We start from the raw sequence: 22,024 nt of genomic DNA, 5'->3' as shown, positions 1-22,024 counted from the left end.
AGGAAATTAACTCCAGCAAATGTGTGCAAAAGGAAACTCATACGTTGCCGGGGAGAGCTGAGCAAGAAATTTTTTCTGAAGAGCTGTTTATAAAAATGCACGAAGAGACTTCAAATGTTCCTGGTCTTTGACACAGAAATTCCAGGTCTAGGACCTGATCTTAACCAAATGTTCATATAGCTATAGATAAAGTTTTCTGTATAATCATATGCATTTTCAGGAAAAACTGCCGAAACAGTCTTCTTTGACTACAAACTAATGAACTAGTTGCACAGAAAAATTAAGTAGAATATCCTTGAGGCCCAATTTGGTTCGGTCGTCAAATATACATTGTCCATTTTTTTCAGATAATCCCCACTTATGGTGGCCTCAGAGGAAGGAAGGGCCCCCTCCATTTCTCCACAATGGAACACCTCCTTCCTCACGGAGAAGGGCACACGTCTTAACCACCTCTTTATATTCTGTGCCCTGGCGTAGAGTGATACGTGTGTCGAATACTTGTAGGACAGGTGTCTGTCTTTTCTACAAAATAAGCAAATGATTACCATGGCACAGTACGTATCCAGAGAAAGAAAGAGAACAAGAAAGAGAACAAGGCAGAGAGCAGAATAGGAAGAAGCTGCTACCATCTTAGAAACTGAGGCCTCAATGTGGATATGACCTTATGCCCAGGGGTCACGGGGCCATCTTAAGCAGCTTCTGAGTTTCTAACCTTAATGAAATATAATGTCACATCTCCAAAAGTGTTTATTTTCCGTGAAATAACTTGATCCTTCATTTTAAGTTCATCATCAAGATTTTTTATTTTTTTTAATTTTTTTTTTTAATTTTTTTTTTCAACGTTTATTTATTTTTGGGACAGAGAGAGACAGAGCATGAACGGGGGAGGGCAGAGAGAGAGGGAGACACAGAATCGGAAGCAGGCTCCAGGCTCTGAGCCGACAGCACAGAGCCCGATGAGGGGCTCGAACTCACAGACCGCGAGATCGCGTGACCTGGCTGAAGTAGGACGCTTAACTGACTGCGCCACCCAGGCGCCCCCATCAAGATTTTTTAAAAATGTTCATTTTGAAACATCTTGTCTGGAAGGAAATTGTTTCTGTCATTTACCACGAAGGCCGAATGCTGCCTGCCAGTGCAGGCATTTGCTACATGCTTCTGTCAGGGACGATTGTGTCATGTACTCGACTTACCACTCTCCAATGGTTGGACAAAAAGTACTTTTTCTTCTAGAGACGTTTACTCCAAAGGGAAGGGAGAATTGGGTTTCTTTTCTGATTATTATGTAAAACAGCCAGAAAACTGTGCTTGTCTCCCTAAAGTCTTCACGGGGGCCCTGAATATCATAATTTTCCGGAAACTGGTATAAGTACAGAAGATAAATTCCATTAAGTCTAGTCGTGTACATATTTGTGTGCATGTGTGTGTGTGTCACAGAGAGACAGAGAGATATGTTCCATTTAGTATTCCAAATACTGAAGTGTTAACCACCTTTTTTGGGGGTGAGAGGGACAGGAAAGGGTGGAAGACACATAGAAAATGTGTTACCTTCATCCGTAAAAGGTCAAGCAAAAAGTTTCATGACATATACCACTTCACACAGAAAAAAATTTTTTTCATATACTAGAGATTCTGTCTCAAAGAAGGAAAGTATTTATGTATTGTATTTCTTTCATGAGTACAGCTATCCACATATTGCCTTATTTTATACCCTCCTTATGTAAGAAAGTAACATAGGGGCACCTGGGTGGCTCGGTCAGTTGAGCTTCTGACTGTTGATTTCGTCTCAGGTCATGATCTCATGGTTCATGGGATCGAGCCCCATGTCAGGCTCTGTCCTGACAGTGTGCAGTCTGCTTGGGATTCTCTCTCTCTCTCTCTCTCTCTCTCTCTCTCTCTCTCTCCCTTTCTGCCCCTCCCCTGCTGATGTGTGTGCTTATTCCCTCTCTCTCTCAAAATAAATGAATTTTAAAAAAAGAAAGTAACATGATAAAATAATACCCAAATTCAGTAGTTTGCTATTATTCTATCAGAATATCAGTCATCAGTATCAGTCTATCTGTTCAAAACAGTCTAAAATATTCCCGTGATACCGAGTTATCTCAAAGACTTATAGGGGTCCAACCATTCATTCATTTTTTTATTAATTAATCATGTCTATGTTTAAAGGCTACTGTGCAATGTCAGGCACCAATGATATAGAAGCAAATAAGGAAAAGTTCCTGGCCAGCGGAGCTTGCAGCATTGTACAGAGAAACTGAAAGGTAAGTAAGAAAGGGCTTTCCAGTGAGACAGGGATCTGAAAAATACCCCTGTGGGCATGTGGGATGGCAATCTACGTGACTTCACACCTCTTCTCTGGGAAAGTTAAAGAAAAAAAAAACCCAAAAAACAAACAAACAAGCAAACAAACAAAACACAACTGTGCTGTTCCACAAAGCTGGTTATGTGGCTACAGCTCAATTTACCACATTCATGGGTAACCATAATTAGACTATGTCTGTATAATTATGGAAGAGATGCCACCAATGTATATTTTATGGGGTACAGAGGTAACCAATGGCAACAAGAAACCTAAAACAATTCACTCAGGATGAGGACAGGGATGTTAAAACATGAGCAACAATTCTGAATGGATAGAGGGCAGCTGAAAAGAGGGAACTGAAGAAACGCAGTAAAGATACAACACTGACTTGGGCATTTAGCAAAAATGGACTTTCCTCTCAGACTTCTGTTATTTCTATGTGGGTGGAGATTGAAAAAAAAATAAAGCAAAAATTTTCTCACAATGTTTTGCAACTTCTGCTTCCGGACTCAGAATCCAGAAGTAGCAGCAGAGGTAAAAATGAAAACATTTTTTTTAATATTTTTAAATGAGAATTGATTTTTATCCACAAAACTGACTGTACTTTATTCAGGAATTTTTGAGATTTTAGATGAATATCTATAATGAATCTATTTTGTTTAAAATGAAGTAATGGTTTTTTCGTGACATCCTTTATCTTAGCTTGGGGAAAAAGACACAATCGCCACTGTGTGGCTCCAATAAAAACAGAAAGTGGTAAAGTTTACAAGAGCTGAATTTCTTTAATGGAAAATAATATAAAGCACCAGTAATCTGGTGACAGTCTTCCGTATCAGAAAAATATTTTTTCCTATTAATCTTTTATCAACTAGTAAAATTGGAAAAATTAAATTTCTGAAATATTAATTATCAACACTGTGATTAGGAAACAAACCCAGATAATTTCCTCTGCTTTAATAAGCAAACATTTGGGGTCTCAGTCTAAATTATGCTTTACTGGAGACAGATAAATCCTAATACTTATTTTAGATAATAATGCACATATATACGGTAAGTGTCAAATGATCTTCATTCCCTCATATGATGGTATTAAAATGTTCAATAAAATGAAGAAAAAGATCTTCCCATTTAAACAAAGTTGATTTTCCCTCTTTAACTTAATCTCCCTTTCTTGTGCATTTTACTGTTACTTCCGTATAGAAGTCTACCTACTTTATTTCTAGTCACAGGATGTGGCTGCCTCGAGTTTTATCTCCATCTGGCAAAACATAACCAATATATCTGAGCTCTCAGCTCCCACTTTATAGCACCCAAACTTTCCTTGGGCACCCACCGCCCCCCCCCAGACCACCTCCATGACCTGTGTTTCTCCTAAAACCATAAATCAGTAAACTTCCTTAGGGAATTTGTAGCAATGTATGAAAAGTAACTGTGGTGTGCCGAGTGTGGAGTTCATTATATTAGCTCTCTGGGCTGCTGTTAATCGCTAAACACAAATTTCCAGTGTCCCTTTGCAGCTCCTGTGCATGCACTGTCTCTAGAGGAGGCTCTCATCCTCTATGGGCAGGTATGTAGATCCACTTGGCAGTGGGGGGAGTGTGAATGGAAGAAGGAAGGAAAGGCAAGCAGCAAAATCTTTTCATTGAAAATTGAGGGTAATAAGAGTCAGCCTATTTCTTCTCTGTGCAAAGGATGAAAATATAGCTGTGACCCTTTCACTATGAAATACTTAACATTTCTTCTAGAAAACCTTACCAGAAATAACTGTCCTTTACAGTTGAAGTGGTCTTAGAAAGAAACATAAATAGTGGAGACCTATGATTTGAAGTGAGTCTCTACTAATCTATGAAACAATGACTAAAGTGTTGCTGTGCCTTTTGGTACAACTGGCAAATACAGTAGGTAAATCTTACATGAAAGCATTGCTAATTACAATTAATAGTCTTACTATCATTTTGTTAAGTCTTCCTAAACCTTTCTAATATTTACTATTTCATTGATACTATAAATATCTTACTTGTGAATATTTCTGACCCTTTAAGTTTCCAAAAATTATATGATGTCCCCTTTGGTCACTATACCAAGTACACAACAAACTTCATGGAATGATGCTTAGCAAGTGCTTTCTAATGAAGCATCTAAGAGTTGAGCATGTATTCTAGAATAGCACAATGTTATTGCTGGATAAGTCCCAAAGAAACTATTTCAAATAAATTAGTGGTTCTAAAGGAAGGTGGCAATTTTGCCTGCAAGGGACATTGATTGCCTGGAGACATTTTTGTGGATTGCCTTGACTGTTGGGCAGGGACGGGGGGGGGGGGGGGGGGGGGGGGGGGAAGGTGAGCTACTGTATCTAGTTTGTAAAGGCTAGAGATGCTGAGACATATCCTTCAATACACAAGACAGCTCATTTATCCAAGCCAAAATATCAATCAAGTCGAGGCTGAGAAATTGAACTAAGCAATTCATTTCACTGAAAAGGGAATTGAGGCTTAAATAAGTTAGATAATTTAGCCAACACCACATATCAGAGTGTAAGTCTAACGAAAAGGAATTAGTGCTAGACTTAGGATTCAAAGTTTGTCCCTGAATATCTACTCTGATATTCATTTCACTATAGTGGGCAAACCTGATAAATGGGAAAAACTTTATGATACATTAGAGGAAGGCTGGACCAAGTTCCTTCATTTTTGGTATAACATGGACAAGTCATTAAATGTTTTTGAGTTTCAGTTTTCCCATTTGTAAAATAGATGAGTTAAACCAGATGATTTCTAGTCTCCTTTTCTCTAAAATTGTACTGTTGTGTAAATAATGAGGGCTTATATTATTGCAATATCCAAATTTCCAAATTCCCTTCCTCTTTCTTTAAAATTTCTACTCTAGGAATCTGAACTCAAATAAAGGCAGGAAATATTGCTGCCACTTCAATAGAATCCTGTGTCTTGAACAATACTTGACTCTCCGTAAGTAGTGAAGAACATGATAAAATTTAAACTCATTATCTAGGGGCACCTGGTGACAAGGTCAGTTAAGTGTCCAGCTTCAGCTCAGGTCATGATCTCATGGCTTGTGGGTTCAACTCCGGCGTTGGGCTCTGTGCTGACAGCTCAGAGCCTGGAGCCTGCTTTGGACTCTCTGTCTCCCTCTCTCTCTGCCCCTACCCCCAACCCCCTCAGACTCTCTCAAAAATAAATAAACGTTAAAAAAAATTTTTTTAGTAAACTCATTATCTAAAAATAAAAGGCATCTTCATTGTCTACTGTTTTAACATGAAGACAAGTTCTTCTGGTCCTTTTATATCCTGTGCATGTATTAACTTATTTTGACTATATACCTGGAATACAAAGACCATAAAAATAAAAGAAAATCAGCCATGTAAATAGCAAAGTGTTGTTAATTAATTCATTGAATTGGTTCGACAGATACAACCCATTGATATATTTCCTGAGATAAAAGTTCCCGAAGTATTTATGGATCTGTAAATTCATTCTTAGCAATTTAAATATTGTAGACAAGAAACATTGATCAGTTTTTAAATTTTCATTCTAATACTCATGTATTTAGAGCAAAAGAAAGACCAAAGTTGCTTGTCATATGTTACATTTTGCAGACTGAAGAGTTCAGTAGATCAATTGTTAGGATTGTAAAATAAAACAATAGATAAAAAGAGAAAATGTATACTTGTCCTCTCTCACTGAAAACAAAACTAGTATTTGTAATATGTGTGAATAAATTTTGGGCATGCCATATAGGCCCTCAGTCCTAATTATTTCAAATCTCCTTTCATTATAAAACAAGAGAGTGAAATTTTAGATGTCAGGTTGCTTTGTTCTGCTAGCTAGTTTTTTTTTTTCAATTGGAAGAAAATAAGGTATCATTTAATTTTTTTTTCACAAAAAAGAATATTAATCTTCCCCGTGTGCCATCATTATTGTTAACCTCTGGACATTTTAACAACATGTTTATGGATCTTAAATCAATGAACATTACGGAGGAAAACATCTGTGGTTCTAATACTTTCTAGAGTGGCTCTTAATATCATTTTCATACAAATTTTAAAGTGATTTTAAAAACTAGCCATTGAAAATTTTCTAATTCATTGTTAAAACATTAAACACGAAAACTATGTCAATTTTACAGACAAACATGAAGGGTGTGTATCTGTTAGAAACGATTATTAGAAAGGCCAGTGGAAGGAAATGCTTCCTTGCCCATCAAATCCAGATGTTTAGCCCATAAAGTGGAGGCTTAGAGTGAAGGACAAGTTACGGTACCTGATATCCTTCAGAAGTGTTGCCTCAGGGAAAATTCATGGATGAGGAAAGCCAAAATAGATTTTAAAATGAATTATGCTTTACTTTTGTTTTACAGGAATTATAGAAATATATTTTCAATTAAATAAGGAATAGACTAATGGATGAATTAAAATAAAAAGCACATGATTTTTTTCCAGAAACACCATTAGTTACATATTTTTATTTAAAATCTAAAGGTCATAGTTTAGTAAAAAAAAAAAAATAGGTCTATGGTAAGCATTTTCTTTCATAAATTGACAAAACATATACCAGAGTAAAGAGTCTACAAAATCATGGCGTTGTGTGTGCACTGATTCTTTCTTCTCCTTCATCTATTAGCTCTTTAACAAATACAGACATTTGTAGGATAGCTTACTTACAAACGAGGAATCCACATGGACAGTGGTTGGAACATTTCATATTCCTATACTTTGACTTAGAGATTCATATGCAAACCATTTCTTATTTTTTAAATCAAGATTTCAACTTGTGTTCCAAGTCTTAAAGTGAGAAAGCAAGAGAAGCTAATTATAATAGCAATCACAGAACTTCTGCACTCCTTTATAGTTTTGCAAACACTTAAAGCATGTAACATTTCATTTCATTCTACTCTATGCAGTGATTTCCCACTCATTTGCTAAAGCCACCCTATACTTAGAAACGTAAATATTAAAATTTAGTTTAAGAGAAGGTATTCTATTAAGGACAACAACAGAAAAGACATTTCAGACTCTGAGCATAATACATTTTTTTTTCTTTTGGAAAATTGACTAATTAAGATAGATGAGAAAAATATGTACAGTTAGATTGATGTTAACAGAAAATGTCTTTGGTTTTACAGTGCTCTCGAAAAATAAAATGCGACAAAACTGGCACAAATTTTGCATTTGACAACTAAAGATATTTTTATTATTTTTGCTTCCTTGTCTTTGAAGTACTCCTTATATTGTATCTGACTTGTTCCACTTCCAGAATTTTGAGGTTCCACTTGTCTTTGATCTCCCCCAAGCCATTCTCAACAGCTCTTTCATCATGCCTCTAGCTGCCCTCAACATAAAACCAACTTCTTTTCTTAGAACAGGGATAATCTTTTATTTCAAAGGCTTTGGTATTTTCTGTTGCAGATCACCCTGAAAATACCTTTAATCCTCCTCTGTTGGGAGCACCTCTCTTCCCTGAACCTGTAGATGGACTGGTGGGTTCCATTTGTTCTAAAGTCACCAGGGGAGACCACAGCTCTTCACACTGAAATGATACTGACTCCTTTTTTTTTTGTTTTGTTTTGTTTTTAGATGGACAGTTATTTCCATCATTCAAACTTTTATCCTTGAAACAGTGGGCAAAAAAAAGTGGTATTTTCTTGTATAAATGAGGTGACACATCTTAAAATGGATTACTTAAGTTTACTAGGCTTCCCCCCCACCCCCGCTCACTACTTACATACAACTACATTTTTCTGTTTTACAGTAAATTATGCTTTCTGACTCACTGATGATAGTGCCTACATGTGTGATTATGTTTTTTCCACACACTAAAATATTGTTTGCAAAACACTGATTTGCTTTTTCTCATTCCCTCCCTCTCCCCCATCTCTCTCTCTCTCTCTCTCTCTCTCTCTCTCTCTCTCTTTCCCCATCACTCTCTCACACACACACTATGAAGCAGATGTGCTTAACTACTGCTTTATATCCCTATGAAAATGAAGCAGGGCAGGAAGAGAAAGCTGCACAACTTTCTCCCGTGATGAGCCTTTTCAATATGATTTCATTTTTGAGATCATAGCAACATCCAACCCGCCCATTTTTCAACTTAAGCAAAATACTCTAATACAAGAGCAAATATCAGTAGTATTTAGATTACTTATTCTTTTGGCTTAGCCACAATTCTGTTCCCCTCTATTCACACTCATGACCAAGGGTTTATCTGAACGTTTATTTAATACGCTGAACAATTAGAAACAAAATGTAGAGATATAAGGCTGAATAGCACAGTGCTAGCATCTGCTAGAATGCCAGGCACAGGGGAGGAGCTGATTATTACTTCTCTTTCTTCACTCCTTTCTCAATTTTAGTATTTAAAATTAGAATAAGAAAAATTAAAAATAGCGATTCCTTTTTAGGATATGATAATCAGTAAATTTTCTAAATATTGGGAAAGAAATTAACAAATTTACTGATGTTAAAGACTAGTATAAGCTAGACTCCATGATGATTTGTATACTTAAGTTAAATGAGATCACATTTATAAAATGTTGAGAACGGTGCGGGCACATGCTAGCACTAGTTTCTTATTAAGGAACAATTTATCTTATTAACTACCTACACCTGTTAGTATAAAAATAAGTTGCTATAAAGCTATATCTCTTTTAAGAAAAACTTCCAAGCCTGAAATTAAAATATTATATATATAATTATATACATATATATATACATATACATATGTATATAATCTATCAACCTGCGTAAAAATATGCCATGCAAGAGATTCAACACAGCATTACCTTTTCAAGACACTTTCAGTTAAATTTCTAATTTATTATGAAGACTCAGTGTATTGTACATAGTTTTAATTTAAAAAGTTATTTTAAGTCATAGCTTTCTTTTTTATAATAGTTAAGCTAGCAAGGAAGATATATCTATCTATCTATACACACACATACATATGAATATATACATGTATACATATACATACATATTTAATTCTTATTAATATTGTGATGAATTATTTTCATACTGGTGTGACAATATTGAAGTCAAATAAGGAAATTTGACAATAATTAGTATGTTCCCAATCACTGTTCAACCAACCTTTCAAGAGACATGATTTTGAACTTTTATGTGAAATTAACTGGATTCTCATTATATGCCAGCAAGTATGCTCAGCCCTTTACAACCATTAGCTCTGTTTCTCAACATCCAAGTCAAAATATTTTTGTTTTCCTTTTCCACTTTGGCTACCCCTTCTCATTTTCTTTTTCTAGGTCTTCCTACTAATCCCTCCAAAATATGAAGTGTTCCAGAGCTCAGAGTTAGGTCCTCTGTACTCCATCTAAACACTTTTCTTACACTATCACATTCAGTCTCTTTGCTTTAAATTCCATCTGTATACAGTGACCTTCAAAGGTATTACTCCAATCAAGAGCTGATGAACCCCACACTCTTAACTACAGTTGAAATCTAGATATCTCTAATTGGATGTCTACTGAGAATTAAAGCATTAATATATATTAATATGGATAAGACAGAACCCTTGATTGCCTACCCCAGCTGGGGTGTTTTTCATCCTAATTGCTCATGAGAAAAAATGAGTCGTTCTGTATAACTTTATGTTTTTCTTCTACCCAGCAACTTCACTTGATCCTATATACACCTGTTCTTTATTCCCCCTTCCACTGCCAACACTTGGTCCAGATACCATCCCCTTTCTCTTTTCCACCAATCCAAATGACTCCTAATGGGTCTTTAGGCTTTAATTCACTTCTAATCTATTCCCACAGCAGCAAGTGTAGTCCCTTTAATATCGAAATAAGATTAGCTCATTCTCTGCTTAAAACGTCCAAATAGCTTCTTCTGTTTACACTTAAGGTAAAAATCCAAAGTCTTTCTCTTTGCAACAAGGTCCCCTAGGAGCTTCCCCTGTGTGTATCTCTCCAACTTCACCACGAACCACTCAGCCTTTATCCACCATACTGCAAGCACCTGACCTCCTTTCCTTGTCTTGAACCCACCATTTTTTTTTTTTTTTTGCTTTTTCTGAAGGACCTTTGCACCTGCCAGTTCCTCTTTACATAAATCTTCACATTCTTGTCAGCCAACATTAGTAGCCTAATGACACTACTTCAAAGAGGCCTTCTTTAATCACTGTCTAAAAGGCCATTTTGCCCCCTGATCTGGCCTTCTCTACTATCACATCACACACACTGTTTTATTTCACACACTTACCAATATCTGAAATTTCCTCAATTATTTACTTGGTTTTTGTTACCTCTTTTACTAAGATGTTAGTTTCATGAAATTTGGTACCTTTTCTGTTTCATTTACCACTGTGTCAGCACTTAGAATACTTCCTACCACATAGGGTTCTATTTAAAAAATGGCTACATCAGTGAGTAAGTTATCTCGCTTAATAGCTACTGCTATTGTTATTATTATTATTATTATTATTATTATTATATAGATACAGAAACTGAGGATTTGAAAGGTAATTTCCCTAATGTTTCAAATTGGAAAGGTCAGGATGGAATACAGGCAACATTTCAAAAACTGATTTCTTAGCACATTGAAGGTAGGGCTTGTTTGAATCCAACATTTCTAGCTGGATCTCTTTAAGTTATTTTCATCAGCTTCCTGACCCTTTTCTTTTGCTTGTCTGCCTCCCACATAGCATCACTCCTTCTCATACTCAATGCTCTGAGCTAATATCTTCTGTTTATTTTTTTCTTAGCCATTATATATCTTGAACATACCTAAAGTTTCAATAAGTAAACTCAGGAAAAAATAAAAACGTGGTCACTCAAAAATAGAAAGATTTAAGGCTTATTAGTAAAAATCTTAGTTTAAAAACTAAAACAGGGATTTGGAGACCTAAGTCTAGAATTCAAAGTAGAATACTTGACCTAAATTATTTGATTGACAGCCCACATTTATCATAGTAACCAACATTTTTTCTTTGTTTTCCCTGGAGTTTTAACCGACTTGTCCGTGGAGTAGAAAACTGTAAGGTAGCTCTACCCAATTCATTTCATATACCTCTTGGATAAGTATAAAAAGCTTATCTTGTGTCTACACTTCCTGGAATAAGATGAGAACCTTATGTGTTTTCCATGATCAAAGCGCTTAACAAAGGTCAAGTTACTTCCCTTGCACTTCAAAACCAAAAAAAAATCTAGATACTTTGGTAAATTATTCAATGGCTTTCACTTTATGTAATATCAAAAACAAATTAGGTTGGGGAAAAGCCATTCGTTCCATCATATCACTCACCTCCAGATAGACTCAGTGGTGCACCTTGTAAAGCTCCTTTTCGAGATGATAGTAGCACATTACTTTTGCATTACCAATGTAGCATCAACATTCATAGTAAATACAAGTCCATTAAAGGTGCCTTTTCCTTTTTATAACAGACAAAATCTTAGATGATTTAGGTCTTGTTAAATATATGGAGTTTACTGGGTTCACAACGTTTCACCTTTGTAGCTAAATTAGCTGGATGGGGCTGAAACGCATGTTTTACACACATGACCTCTGAGAAACTACCAAGCACCTTTCAGTCTTGGTGTGATTTGCCTACCATCAAGTATTCATGTCTTCAATTACCTGGTTATTAGGCTGACCACGAAGAAGGCTGAATAACCAAGTGGAAAAAGAATAGACCTAGAGTCAGACCAACCCAGGATGAAATATCAGCCCTTACTAGCTGATGACCTTGGAAAATTACAATGAAAGCTCACCAAAAAAACTTAAGGGTTTGTTTGTGTGGTGTGTATGTGTGTAGGTTTTAACATATCTTTTCAAATAAAGCCTTTATTTTCAGTTCAAATCACAAAACAAACAAACCAAAGATAACTGGGACTTTTTGGCTAATTCCTCTTTGCATCTACCACCTTTATTTATTAAGTATCTGATAATAATCTACACAACTCAGGGGCAGCTTCAGAACTTCTATAACTGAAAGCCTACAGAAGCCCAGTTGGAGCAGAGGCCTAGATGTTGTCTGGCAAGAACAAAGCTTTTTACTTAGTGTATTATATGTAGATTTAAAAATAATAATTTTTAATCTGTAATTTATGAAAGATTGAGAACACAAATAATTATCTCTTGTGATGTATATTGTTACTTTGAGGAGAAAGTTTATGGGGAAATTGGAAAAATTTAAACCCCAAGCAGCCACTGCCACAGTAAGATTATAGACTTCCCAAGAATAGGCATAGAATATGGTATTCCCAACTGAAGATACTGGGAAAGCACTCATAAAATATTTGTTCACGAAATGAAGTAATGCACAAGTAAACAGATTTCACTAGACTAGAGAAACAAAATATTCAGAAAGTTTTCGGTGTTGATTATTGAGAATTCATGAGATTTTTATTTGCCTATTTATTCATCTCCATGTTTCTCAGCTTGCCTAAGATAATCATGGTTTACTTAGGAAAAAATGGGATATGCACCTTTAGACATAGCACATAATCAAAACCGAGATAAAGAACAAGAGAGAAAGAAAAAGTGTAAGCAAGGGTTTTAAGTAACTTCTACTTCCTGAACATTTCATGTAGACACTTTATCATAAATAATTCACTAAAATAACAACAACAAAACGACAGACTTAAAATGATTTTTATGAGTTGTTAAGCACTTTCTGCATATGGGGTTAGATTCCACTGGCAAACTATCCATTCCCTTGACAAGTTCTGAGGACCTACAGGCACTCTCTGGTAAATAAGTAGAAACCCAATGATAATCTACATGAGCTCACCAGCTGCTATGGGAGACAGCCAAATAAAGAAATCTCCAAGAGGATTATTCACAGATCATCGCAGCCAATGATGATCAGGAGCAGAGCAGGAGTGTGCACGAGGGCTGCCCAGAGGAAATGACCGTTGAACTCAATCTTGAAGAGCAGTTATAATTTTCCCAGTTAAAAAAATAGAGAGAGAGAGGGAAGAAGAAACAGCATGGCCAACAGTTTGGACACGAGAAAACATATTTTTAGGAAAATGCAAGTTACAACAGGAGTATACAGTGGACCCCTGAACAGCACGGGTTTGAACTACGCAGGTCCACTTGTATGTGGATTGTTCTGATAAATACAGAATAGTACTGTAGATGTTTTTCTCTTCTTTATGATTTTCTTAATAACATTTCTTTTCTCTAGCTTATTCGAAAGAATACAGTGTATAATACATATGACATACAACATATGCATTAATCAACTGTTTATGTTATCAGTAAGTCAACAGTAGGCTATAAGTAGTTAAGTTTTGAGGGAGTCAAAAGTTATACATAGATTTTTGGCTGTGTAAGGAAGGCATCAGTGACCCCAATCCCTACTGTTCAAGGGTCAACTGTAGAGTACATGTCACTAAGTAGTTACAGATAAAGTTGGAAAAATATGCAGGGATTCAATTAAAGCTGTATATACCATGCTAATAGCCTTTATTTTTCCTAAATGTAGAGACAAAAGTAGAATGATTTGACACTTTATGGTGATCCCACCCACTGATGTACACTGGGGACATTAAACTTATCATCTTGATTCTTCTCTTTAATTTTTGCTGTACCAAGTAGTAAGAAGTTGGCACAAGGTGTATAAGCTACTAAGAATGCCATAGAGGAGCGCCTGGTGGCTCAGTCAGTTAAGCATCTGACTTCAGCTCAGGTCATGATCTCATGGTTCATGGGTCTGAGCCCCACATCAGGCTCTGTGCTGACAGCTCAGAGCCTAGAGCCTGCTTTGGATTCTGTCTCTCCCTCTCTTTCTGCCCCTCCCCTGCTTGCTCTCTCTCTCTCTCTCTCTCTCTCTCTCTCTCTCAAAAATAAACATTAAAAAGAATGCTACACAAATGAACAAGATTTAAAATATAATTCTAAACTATACAGCAGTCTTATAAGTATTTCTAAAGTTTCCACTGGCTACTTGAGGAGTAACCAAAACTTGTAAAATCTCAAAATGAATCTTGCTGAAAGAGCTCTCAATCACAAAATGATTATTACGATAGAAATAGCAGCACAATATAAGTTTGAAAATGTCTAATACTTCCCAATTTAAAATTTGACAAAGGTTAAATAATTGCATTAAATCAGTTACATTTTATACAACATTGAAAGGGAAAAAGAAGGAAAGGAAAGGAAAAGAAAGGAAAGGAAAGGAAAGGAGAAAGAAAGAAAGAAAGAAAGAAAGAAAGAAAGAAAGAAAGAAAGAAAGAAAGAAAGAAAAAGAGAAAGAAATAAAAAATAAAAAAGAAAGGAAAGCAATGGTATAAACTGAACATAAGTAATGTTGTTTCTGGCTAAAATGGAAGAATTAAGACTTTTGGGAAATTTAGATCCGTCTTATTTCACAAAAAAATAAATAAATAAATAACACTTAGAAATGTGATAACCATAAAGGAAAATTCTTAGAGGCATAAGTTTATAATCAGTACAATTGGATGTGACTAAAAATTGATTCATAAACTTAACAGTAACTGGAAAAATTGAATGAAAAATAACACTATTTAACACTAGTTCAGTAAAATTCTTTAATGAAAACATTGGGAATGATTTAACCAGACTCTTTAAAAAATACGCAGGGAATTAACTTGGCTTAATAAAGATTTTTTTCCGTGAAAGTTGTTTTCAAGGAAAACTCATAAGTGTAGGTATATTCTAATTAAATTCGTATTTTCTTAAACATCTTTAGGATCACATCATGGGTCAGTATGTTCTCTATCCAATAGAGAGCCAAAGAAAGGATGTACAAAGGTGAGTTTTGCTTTTTACAGGGATTATCCCAGTAGAGGTAGGTATGAGGACACTAGGGACTGAAGAGAAGCAAGATTGCAGGCTATTGTTACAATAAGAAATAATAATAATCTCTAGCAAAGAGTTGGATTTGCAAACTATTTAGGAGGTAGAATCCAGAGTAGCCTGAAAATCGCTAAAACAGGGGATGCGAAGTTAAAAGAACTGAAAGATCTCTAAGGGTTTATAGTTCTGCCACATAGCCTAAACTATATCTCCTCTGAGTCTCTCAAAGGAAGAGATGTGATTTGGAATCAGATGTCAATGATAAAGAACTGAGTGCTGTGATTTTATAGGATCACATGAATAAAACATACAACTTTGCAGGGTATCTCATTGTTTCAAAGCATTTTCACAAATATTATCATTTTTAATGCTTATAACATTTTATAGATGACAAAACTGCGTATCATAGATGGAAAGCCATTTGAATTGAGATCATAAAATTCGTAGAATTAGATTTCTAAAATGCTTCTCAATCCAGATGCCATCTCCAGCTCAGAATGGCACCTGCTTCATTTCCTATGATGCTTAGTATTTCTCTTATCAATAAGCAAATTACTGTTTGTTTGTTTGTTTGTTTCTTTATGTGGAGATATTTAAAATATGGTGACCACACTTTATTGCCATGATAATAGTACCTTTGCTTTCATCTCTTAACATCACTGTTATTTATATAGGATTCTCTGTTCTATTTTCATGCCTAGCAGGACAATTTATTATTATTATTATTATTATTTACAATGCAGAGAGTTTCTTCTTGTATATCAGTGCTCTTTTACATTCACCAGAGTAACTGTTCATTTGCTAATACATATGAGTGTGATGCTGAATTGCCCTTAGCTCTTGATTTGTGCTCTGGTATCAACAGATTACCTTTTTGGAGGGCTAATGATATTCCTGTAGTTGTTCATATTTTGGTTGGAAGCAGTTTTTTCTAAAATACAAACGGCGATCATTTTCATTTGAATATCATTGCATGCAGTTGTAATTGTATCACATAGTATATATTAGAAGAAATTGAAGTTTTGGAAAAATAACTTTTTCATTTCAGATGTTTGTGTCTCATTTTTAGTAGGAAATAAATGTTTATTTTTTGTTTTTATTTTTTTAGGAAATAAATGCTTGATCTTTAAACACTGTATAGCTAAGTGCCACTGAAGAATTTCAAGTTTGAGTTGGGTCTTTAGTAAAGAATCTAATAAAAGCATTGATAATCTTGCTCATTACCTTTTCAGAGGTGAATCAATTGAAGATACTATAAATGCACATAGAGAGTGCTTATATATTTCCCTAACATTGACTTTGTATGTATTTATGCTGCGGTTTTCTTTCTTTATCTTTTCTTGTTTTGTTATTATTCCTGAACATTCAATACTCTCTTATAATAGTCATTCCACAGACTCTTGACAGATTGAGTTTGAAGTAGCACATTGACATATAAAAATGAATGCATATTAAAAACGTTAGGCAATAATTAGATATTTTTTCATCTAAATATTGTTATAGCCATGTATACAATATAGGTCTATATATTTCAGTATTATGCAGGAATAGATCTCACATCATATGGCTAAACGAATCGCTTGCAATATTCCATTTTTTTCTTCATCCTTTTTTAGAGTATTACGTTTACGTATATAAAAGTTATAGCATTGTCCTTTAGTAATCAGTAAATAGTATGTGGTTGGGTATCTAGTACCAAGAAAGCTATTTAGAATAGACTGAAATTAAGTTTAAACTGAGATTTAGCTCCATTTCCATTCCAATTTTATCCTGTGTAAATACTCCCATAAATTTATAAGATGACTGAAAAAAGATCAAAGGTCTGTGGGGATAACAAATTCCTTTCTCTGCACCAAAGTGACTTACATTACATGATCTGAACAGAAAACCTTGTCTGTGTTCACACTGTGCTTTCACCAACGAAATGGACCAACCTGACCATAAATCTCTGCTTCATGCCTATCCAAATTGAGATTTGTTATCACATTATTGAGGAAGAAATGATGCCCAGACTCTCTACAAATTTTCTGTGCGCACACAATGCGATGCCATCTTCCACCTGCCCTTGAAAATAGTCCCCCAGCCCTACCAGTGTCCATGCCTGAATTTGCAAGGACTGGATCTGATTCCATTTGACTTGTCCCCATTAGATGCGTACGCCTCTGCCCCTGTCTCATTCCTTACTTTTCTTCCTATAGGCATCTGTATCTGAAAAACAAAACTAACCCTCCAAATGAAGTGCCACTAGCCAAAAATGTCCAAAGAGTAGACCAGGGAAAATTTAGGAATAACATTCTTGAACTACAGATTTTTAAGAAGTTAGGATGGTATTTCCAAATAAGAAGGAAAAGAAGGAAATAGCAAAATAATAATCATGAATTAAATTCTTAAGAAGGCAAAGCCTATAAAGATCCAGATCCAAAATCATTTTATTTAATCTTGACGACATTGTCTAACTCTATCTTTCCACTTTGTCGTTGGCTAATTTTTTCATCTCAAGCTTTGTCTCTTCTTCTGTCCTCTCTTTCTGAAATTCTTTGTACTCATCCTCTCTCACCTCCGTCATTATAATCTTCAGTTTTGTCAAAAAACGCCCATTGCTTTGTCAGTGTCTGGTAAATCAGTTACAGATGAGAGTTTCTGCTTTCACACAGGTTACAATAGAAGTAAATGCACTCATTGGTAGATAATAATACTAACACTACCACCAACAACAAATTGAATTAGTATGTGGAAAGTGTCATGGAAAGGTGGTAACAAGTGTCCAGTTTCAGTGGAGATACTTTGTGGTATGAGCGACGGAAGAGAAATAGAACTATCGCGGAGCCTTAGAGGTCCAGAGGAAGTGTAGACGAGCCAAGCGGTGTTGTAACTGGCTACTGCAAGTTCTATTTTAATGAATCATACAAGAAAAAAATACACAACAATCCCTGCCCAGCTCCAGGCCCAGCTCCTAGCTCAGTGGTGGACTCGGTTGTTCTGGCAAGGAGTTGAGCACGTATACCGAAGACAATGAGAAGATACTAGAAGGTGTTTTGTTTTGTTTTGTTTTGTTTTGTTTTGTTTTGTTTTGTTTTGTTTTCCCCCTCTTCTTTTTAAGGTGTAGAATGAGGAAAGAAATGAATGAGACTGCAGGTAGATTAGGAAACTATAATAATGTTCTAGGTAAAACATGATAAAGGCATAAATTAAGGCAATGTCGATGGAATTGAAGAAAGGGAAAATATTTTAGAGACTGTTAAAAACTAAAATTACAAGACTAGAGGAGGATTTAAATACTTAGGGGAATGAGTCTGGAGATGAGGAATCAGGATCGTCAACACATAGCAGGTCTTTATAAGGAACTCTAATGATAGAAAATAAGAATAAAACTGACCAAAGGTTAAAGCCCATAGAATCCCAATATTTAAAAGCAGACAAATACGAAGAACCAGAAGATAGATAAGTAGATATATGTGTGTGTGTATTATAAACTCACATATAAAAACTAGAATATATATGTGTGTGTATCTGGATATGTGTATTTATAGGAAGAGTGTAGAAATATCTATATTCCTACACTAGCTAATTGTCACTGGTTGACATCTATGAAATAGCCCAGAATAGAGAAAAGACTTAGCTCAAGCTAACCACTCTGACCCTCTCCTTAGCTACAGAGAACAAGAGAGAAAAAGGAAACACAGATTCCTAAGTCCACCTTACCTGTTCCCTTACAAAATGCCTTTCAAGTTCTGGCAATGATAAGGATCACAGGCAGATTTTTTTAAAGAAAAATATCTATAAAAAGTTCATAAAAGATAAATTGTGGAATATTCAGAACTTAATGATTGTTAATCAAATGTCAATTCATACTTTGTATTGAAAACCTGTGTGATGTTCAAGGCATAGTACATGTTTGTAACATGAAATATTTCTTTAAATGTAGATGGAAAAATGAAGAATTATGACCAGGAAATGACTCTAAAGTGATATGACTCATAACTCACATACCATAACCCATGTACCCTAGCTGGTATGGTATAGAGTGATAGATTTGCCTGCCATCGCACCTGGTTTAGAGTCAAAGAACATTCATCATTATCTGCATTCTCAAAACCATCATCGTCTCCTAAAATTATTTAGAAATGTTCAACAGAGTTTTGGTTTCCGGCTATCATGGCAAAGAGGCACAGAGCAAAGAGATTGCAAACTTTTGTGTAAAACTCACCCCAGCATGATTGCCATGGCAAAGTTTAACTTTGCCTTTCTGTATTTGTATTTTAGGGATTAAATAACATATCTGAATTGTGCATATATTTGTCCATTAATTGATGTCTGTCTACATTTGGCTCTACTTTTTTATTCCATTAGAGTACACAATATAAATGTGATGCCTAAAAGCCTAATATTTCCTATGATCCCTAAACCGAATTTTAACACAGTAAAATCAAAGATAATGATCAAACTTATTTGTTGCTAATAAAGAAAAATATGTAATCTAAAGCACTAATAACTTCCCAAATCCTACATTGAATCACAAAATGACTCTCAGAACTTTAAAGGATGATAAATGAGATATGCAGACGCAGATGATTATATCTACTTTTTCCAAAAAAAGGTATTGATTCCAGGAAGACTATCAATGCCTTTTAGAAAAATGTTTGCTCTCAATATATACATAAACAATTGAAGTTAAGCTCGACCCTTCAAAATAAATCTATGTATATCTCTCCATTTATTTAAGTACAAATTGTTTAGCAAAATAGATTCAAAAGTTTCTAGATAATTTTATACTTTCTTATTTTGACCATAAGTTCGAAGATATTTCTCATGGTAAAAATCCTTAATTGACTGAGTTGAAAGTTCGTAGTGGTTTCCTCTGTGTCCTACAAAATATTTCAGTGTTTCTTTGTGCTCATTTAGAAATGCTTTGCTACCGTTCTTGAATGAGGATTTTTAATGAATATTCATTCTGATTTATGATAATCCACATATTATTACCACCCTGCTAAAATCATTATTCATTACAGTTTGCTTTTGATCATGATAGCTAACTTTACAGGGAAGTTCCCTTGATAGACATTTTCTGTACTAAAACAAAACGCTGTATCCATACAAAAAATTTTAGACCACCTTTGCAGTTAAAAACACAACAGTATCTTCCACTGCTTTCCACTCTCCCTGATTACACAAAATACCAACTGACCACATAACAAGCTCAGGAGGTAGCTACCGCCCTGCCTTTTAGAAGAAGGAAGAATGGTGGAAAGTTGAAAACAGATTTCAATGAATTCCAGTAAGCGAGACTTTTAATTTTCTTTTTTTTAAACTTCTTTGGAATTTCTGCAAAAATGCCACTTTCACTGTCCTTTCCATAGTGAGAAACAACTTTTAGATACTACATCATATGGAGTATATTTAACATAATTTATTAGTTACATTTAACAATCAACTGAAATGCACTCATGATCCAAACTGAAACTATTCAAGAAATGTCCATTAAATGGATAGCATGTAGCCAAAAATCTCCAGCTTAAATGAGTACTTGAGATCCCCATTACATTTTCCTACAGAAGACAGCATTTGCATGATTCCTGTGAGTTTAAGTATTTTTACTGCATCAAGGCTCTAATATTTACCCATCACCCAGGAAGGGCGGTGGCCCCGTAAGAATTTCCAAGGCAAATAATCATTAAAACTACTGAGAAGAAACCAAAAACTTGATTTAAAATACATTCTGTGCTAAGAATATGCATAAAATGAATATTTTATTAAATTCCCAAATGGATTATTTAAACTAGCCTATAGATAAGTATTCACTAAAATATTTTAGTAGTAATCAAAATTTGAGGAAGCAGACTCCAGTTCAAAAAGAAAGAGTGGCTTACATGCTACCGAGGCCATATTATGACTCAAAAAAGGCATTTTCTGTTAAAAGGATGAAAATTCACTTATTTTGTCATTAAGATCTCCTCAGATTTTCATAAACTTATGTTTACGCGTTTGAGGGTTAAGTAACAGCATTACTTTTGTAATATCCTTGAACACTTTGCAAACAAAGATACAGTCAGACAAGTTTCTTTTAAATTGTGATTTTTTTCCCCCAAACATTTATGCCTTTTTAAACAGAAACAATGTATTCTCTCACATAGCAAGCCAGGTCTCTCTGAGCTCCAATAGCCTTGACCATTTTCTAGTGAGCTTCCTCATTTCCAGTCACCAACACTTAACTTATTTTTATGTCTATTTCAAACCAATATCCCTCCACAAGGAAAAAAATAACTAAGGACATATTAATATACTTGTACTTACCTGTAACAAACACGCCTGTATCCAGAAAGGCAAAGCCAAATGCCAAAAGTTTAAGCCACAAATACATGGTCATATCTGGAAATCAGCTGTATTCCTATGAAACAGCATGCGTCCTTCTGAAAGGCAAAATAATAGTTATCTTTGCAAAAGTTTTTCTTTGCGAAACAGAATAAAAAATAAAAGAAATGAGTGCATACTCTTTGCTGTTGTCTTATCAGACAGGGAGCAATTTCCTCCTCTGCTACCCCAAGAACAAACCACTTTGCTAGCTACACAAACTGCTAGGTAGTGATGTCAGATTCGGTTTTACTAACTTCTCCAAAAATACTGTAAAGGATCTTCTTTGCAGGAAGTCAAGAAAGTTGTTCAAAGTCAGTGCAAAAGCATCTTACTTCCTTAATTCAAGTAACTAATTACTTGAATAAGTTTCTAGGCCTTTTAAAAGATTTTTCTCCTTCAAGCAAGATGTTTTTTAAGTATCCGAACAATACTCCCTTACAATATTCATTACAACTTAAAAAAATAACATCCCCACCCCAAAATAATCAATAATTCTCTTACCTAAGAGGGAATAAAATAGATTCAGGATGGGTATAACAAAATGGGGGTTGGCAAGATGACACAGT

General features: G+C 35.0%; 1 protein-coding gene across 5 annotated transcripts in view; it reads right to left on the bottom strand.

Annotated features, from left to right (window-relative positions):
• PTPRC (protein tyrosine phosphatase receptor type C) overlaps window positions 1-21,751 on the bottom strand; it is a 130,708-nt gene extending 108,957 nt beyond the window's left edge. For all 5 annotated transcript variants that reach the window (XM_019821942.2, XM_019821944.2, XM_019821945.2 and 2 more), the window contains exons 1-2: window positions 21,596-21,751; window positions 21,399-21,514 (exon numbers count right to left, since the gene is read on the bottom strand). In XM_019821942.2, coding sequence (XP_019677501.2) covers window positions 21,399-21,471 — 73 coding nt within the window. In that variant the 5' untranslated portion in view covers window positions 21,472-21,514; window positions 21,596-21,751. The remainder of the gene's footprint in view (window positions 1-21,398; window positions 21,515-21,595) is intronic.
• Between the last annotated feature and the right edge of the window lie 273 nt (window positions 21,752-22,024).

This window comes from Felis catus, chromosome F1 (assembly GCF_018350175.1).
Source record: "Felis catus isolate Fca126 chromosome F1, F.catus_Fca126_mat1.0, whole genome shotgun sequence".
Lineage (NCBI taxonomy): Eukaryota > Metazoa > Chordata > Mammalia > Carnivora > Felidae > Felis > Felis catus.
The sequence above is the reverse complement of the archived record's forward strand: the minus strand, read 5'-3'. Positions and strand labels throughout refer to the sequence as shown.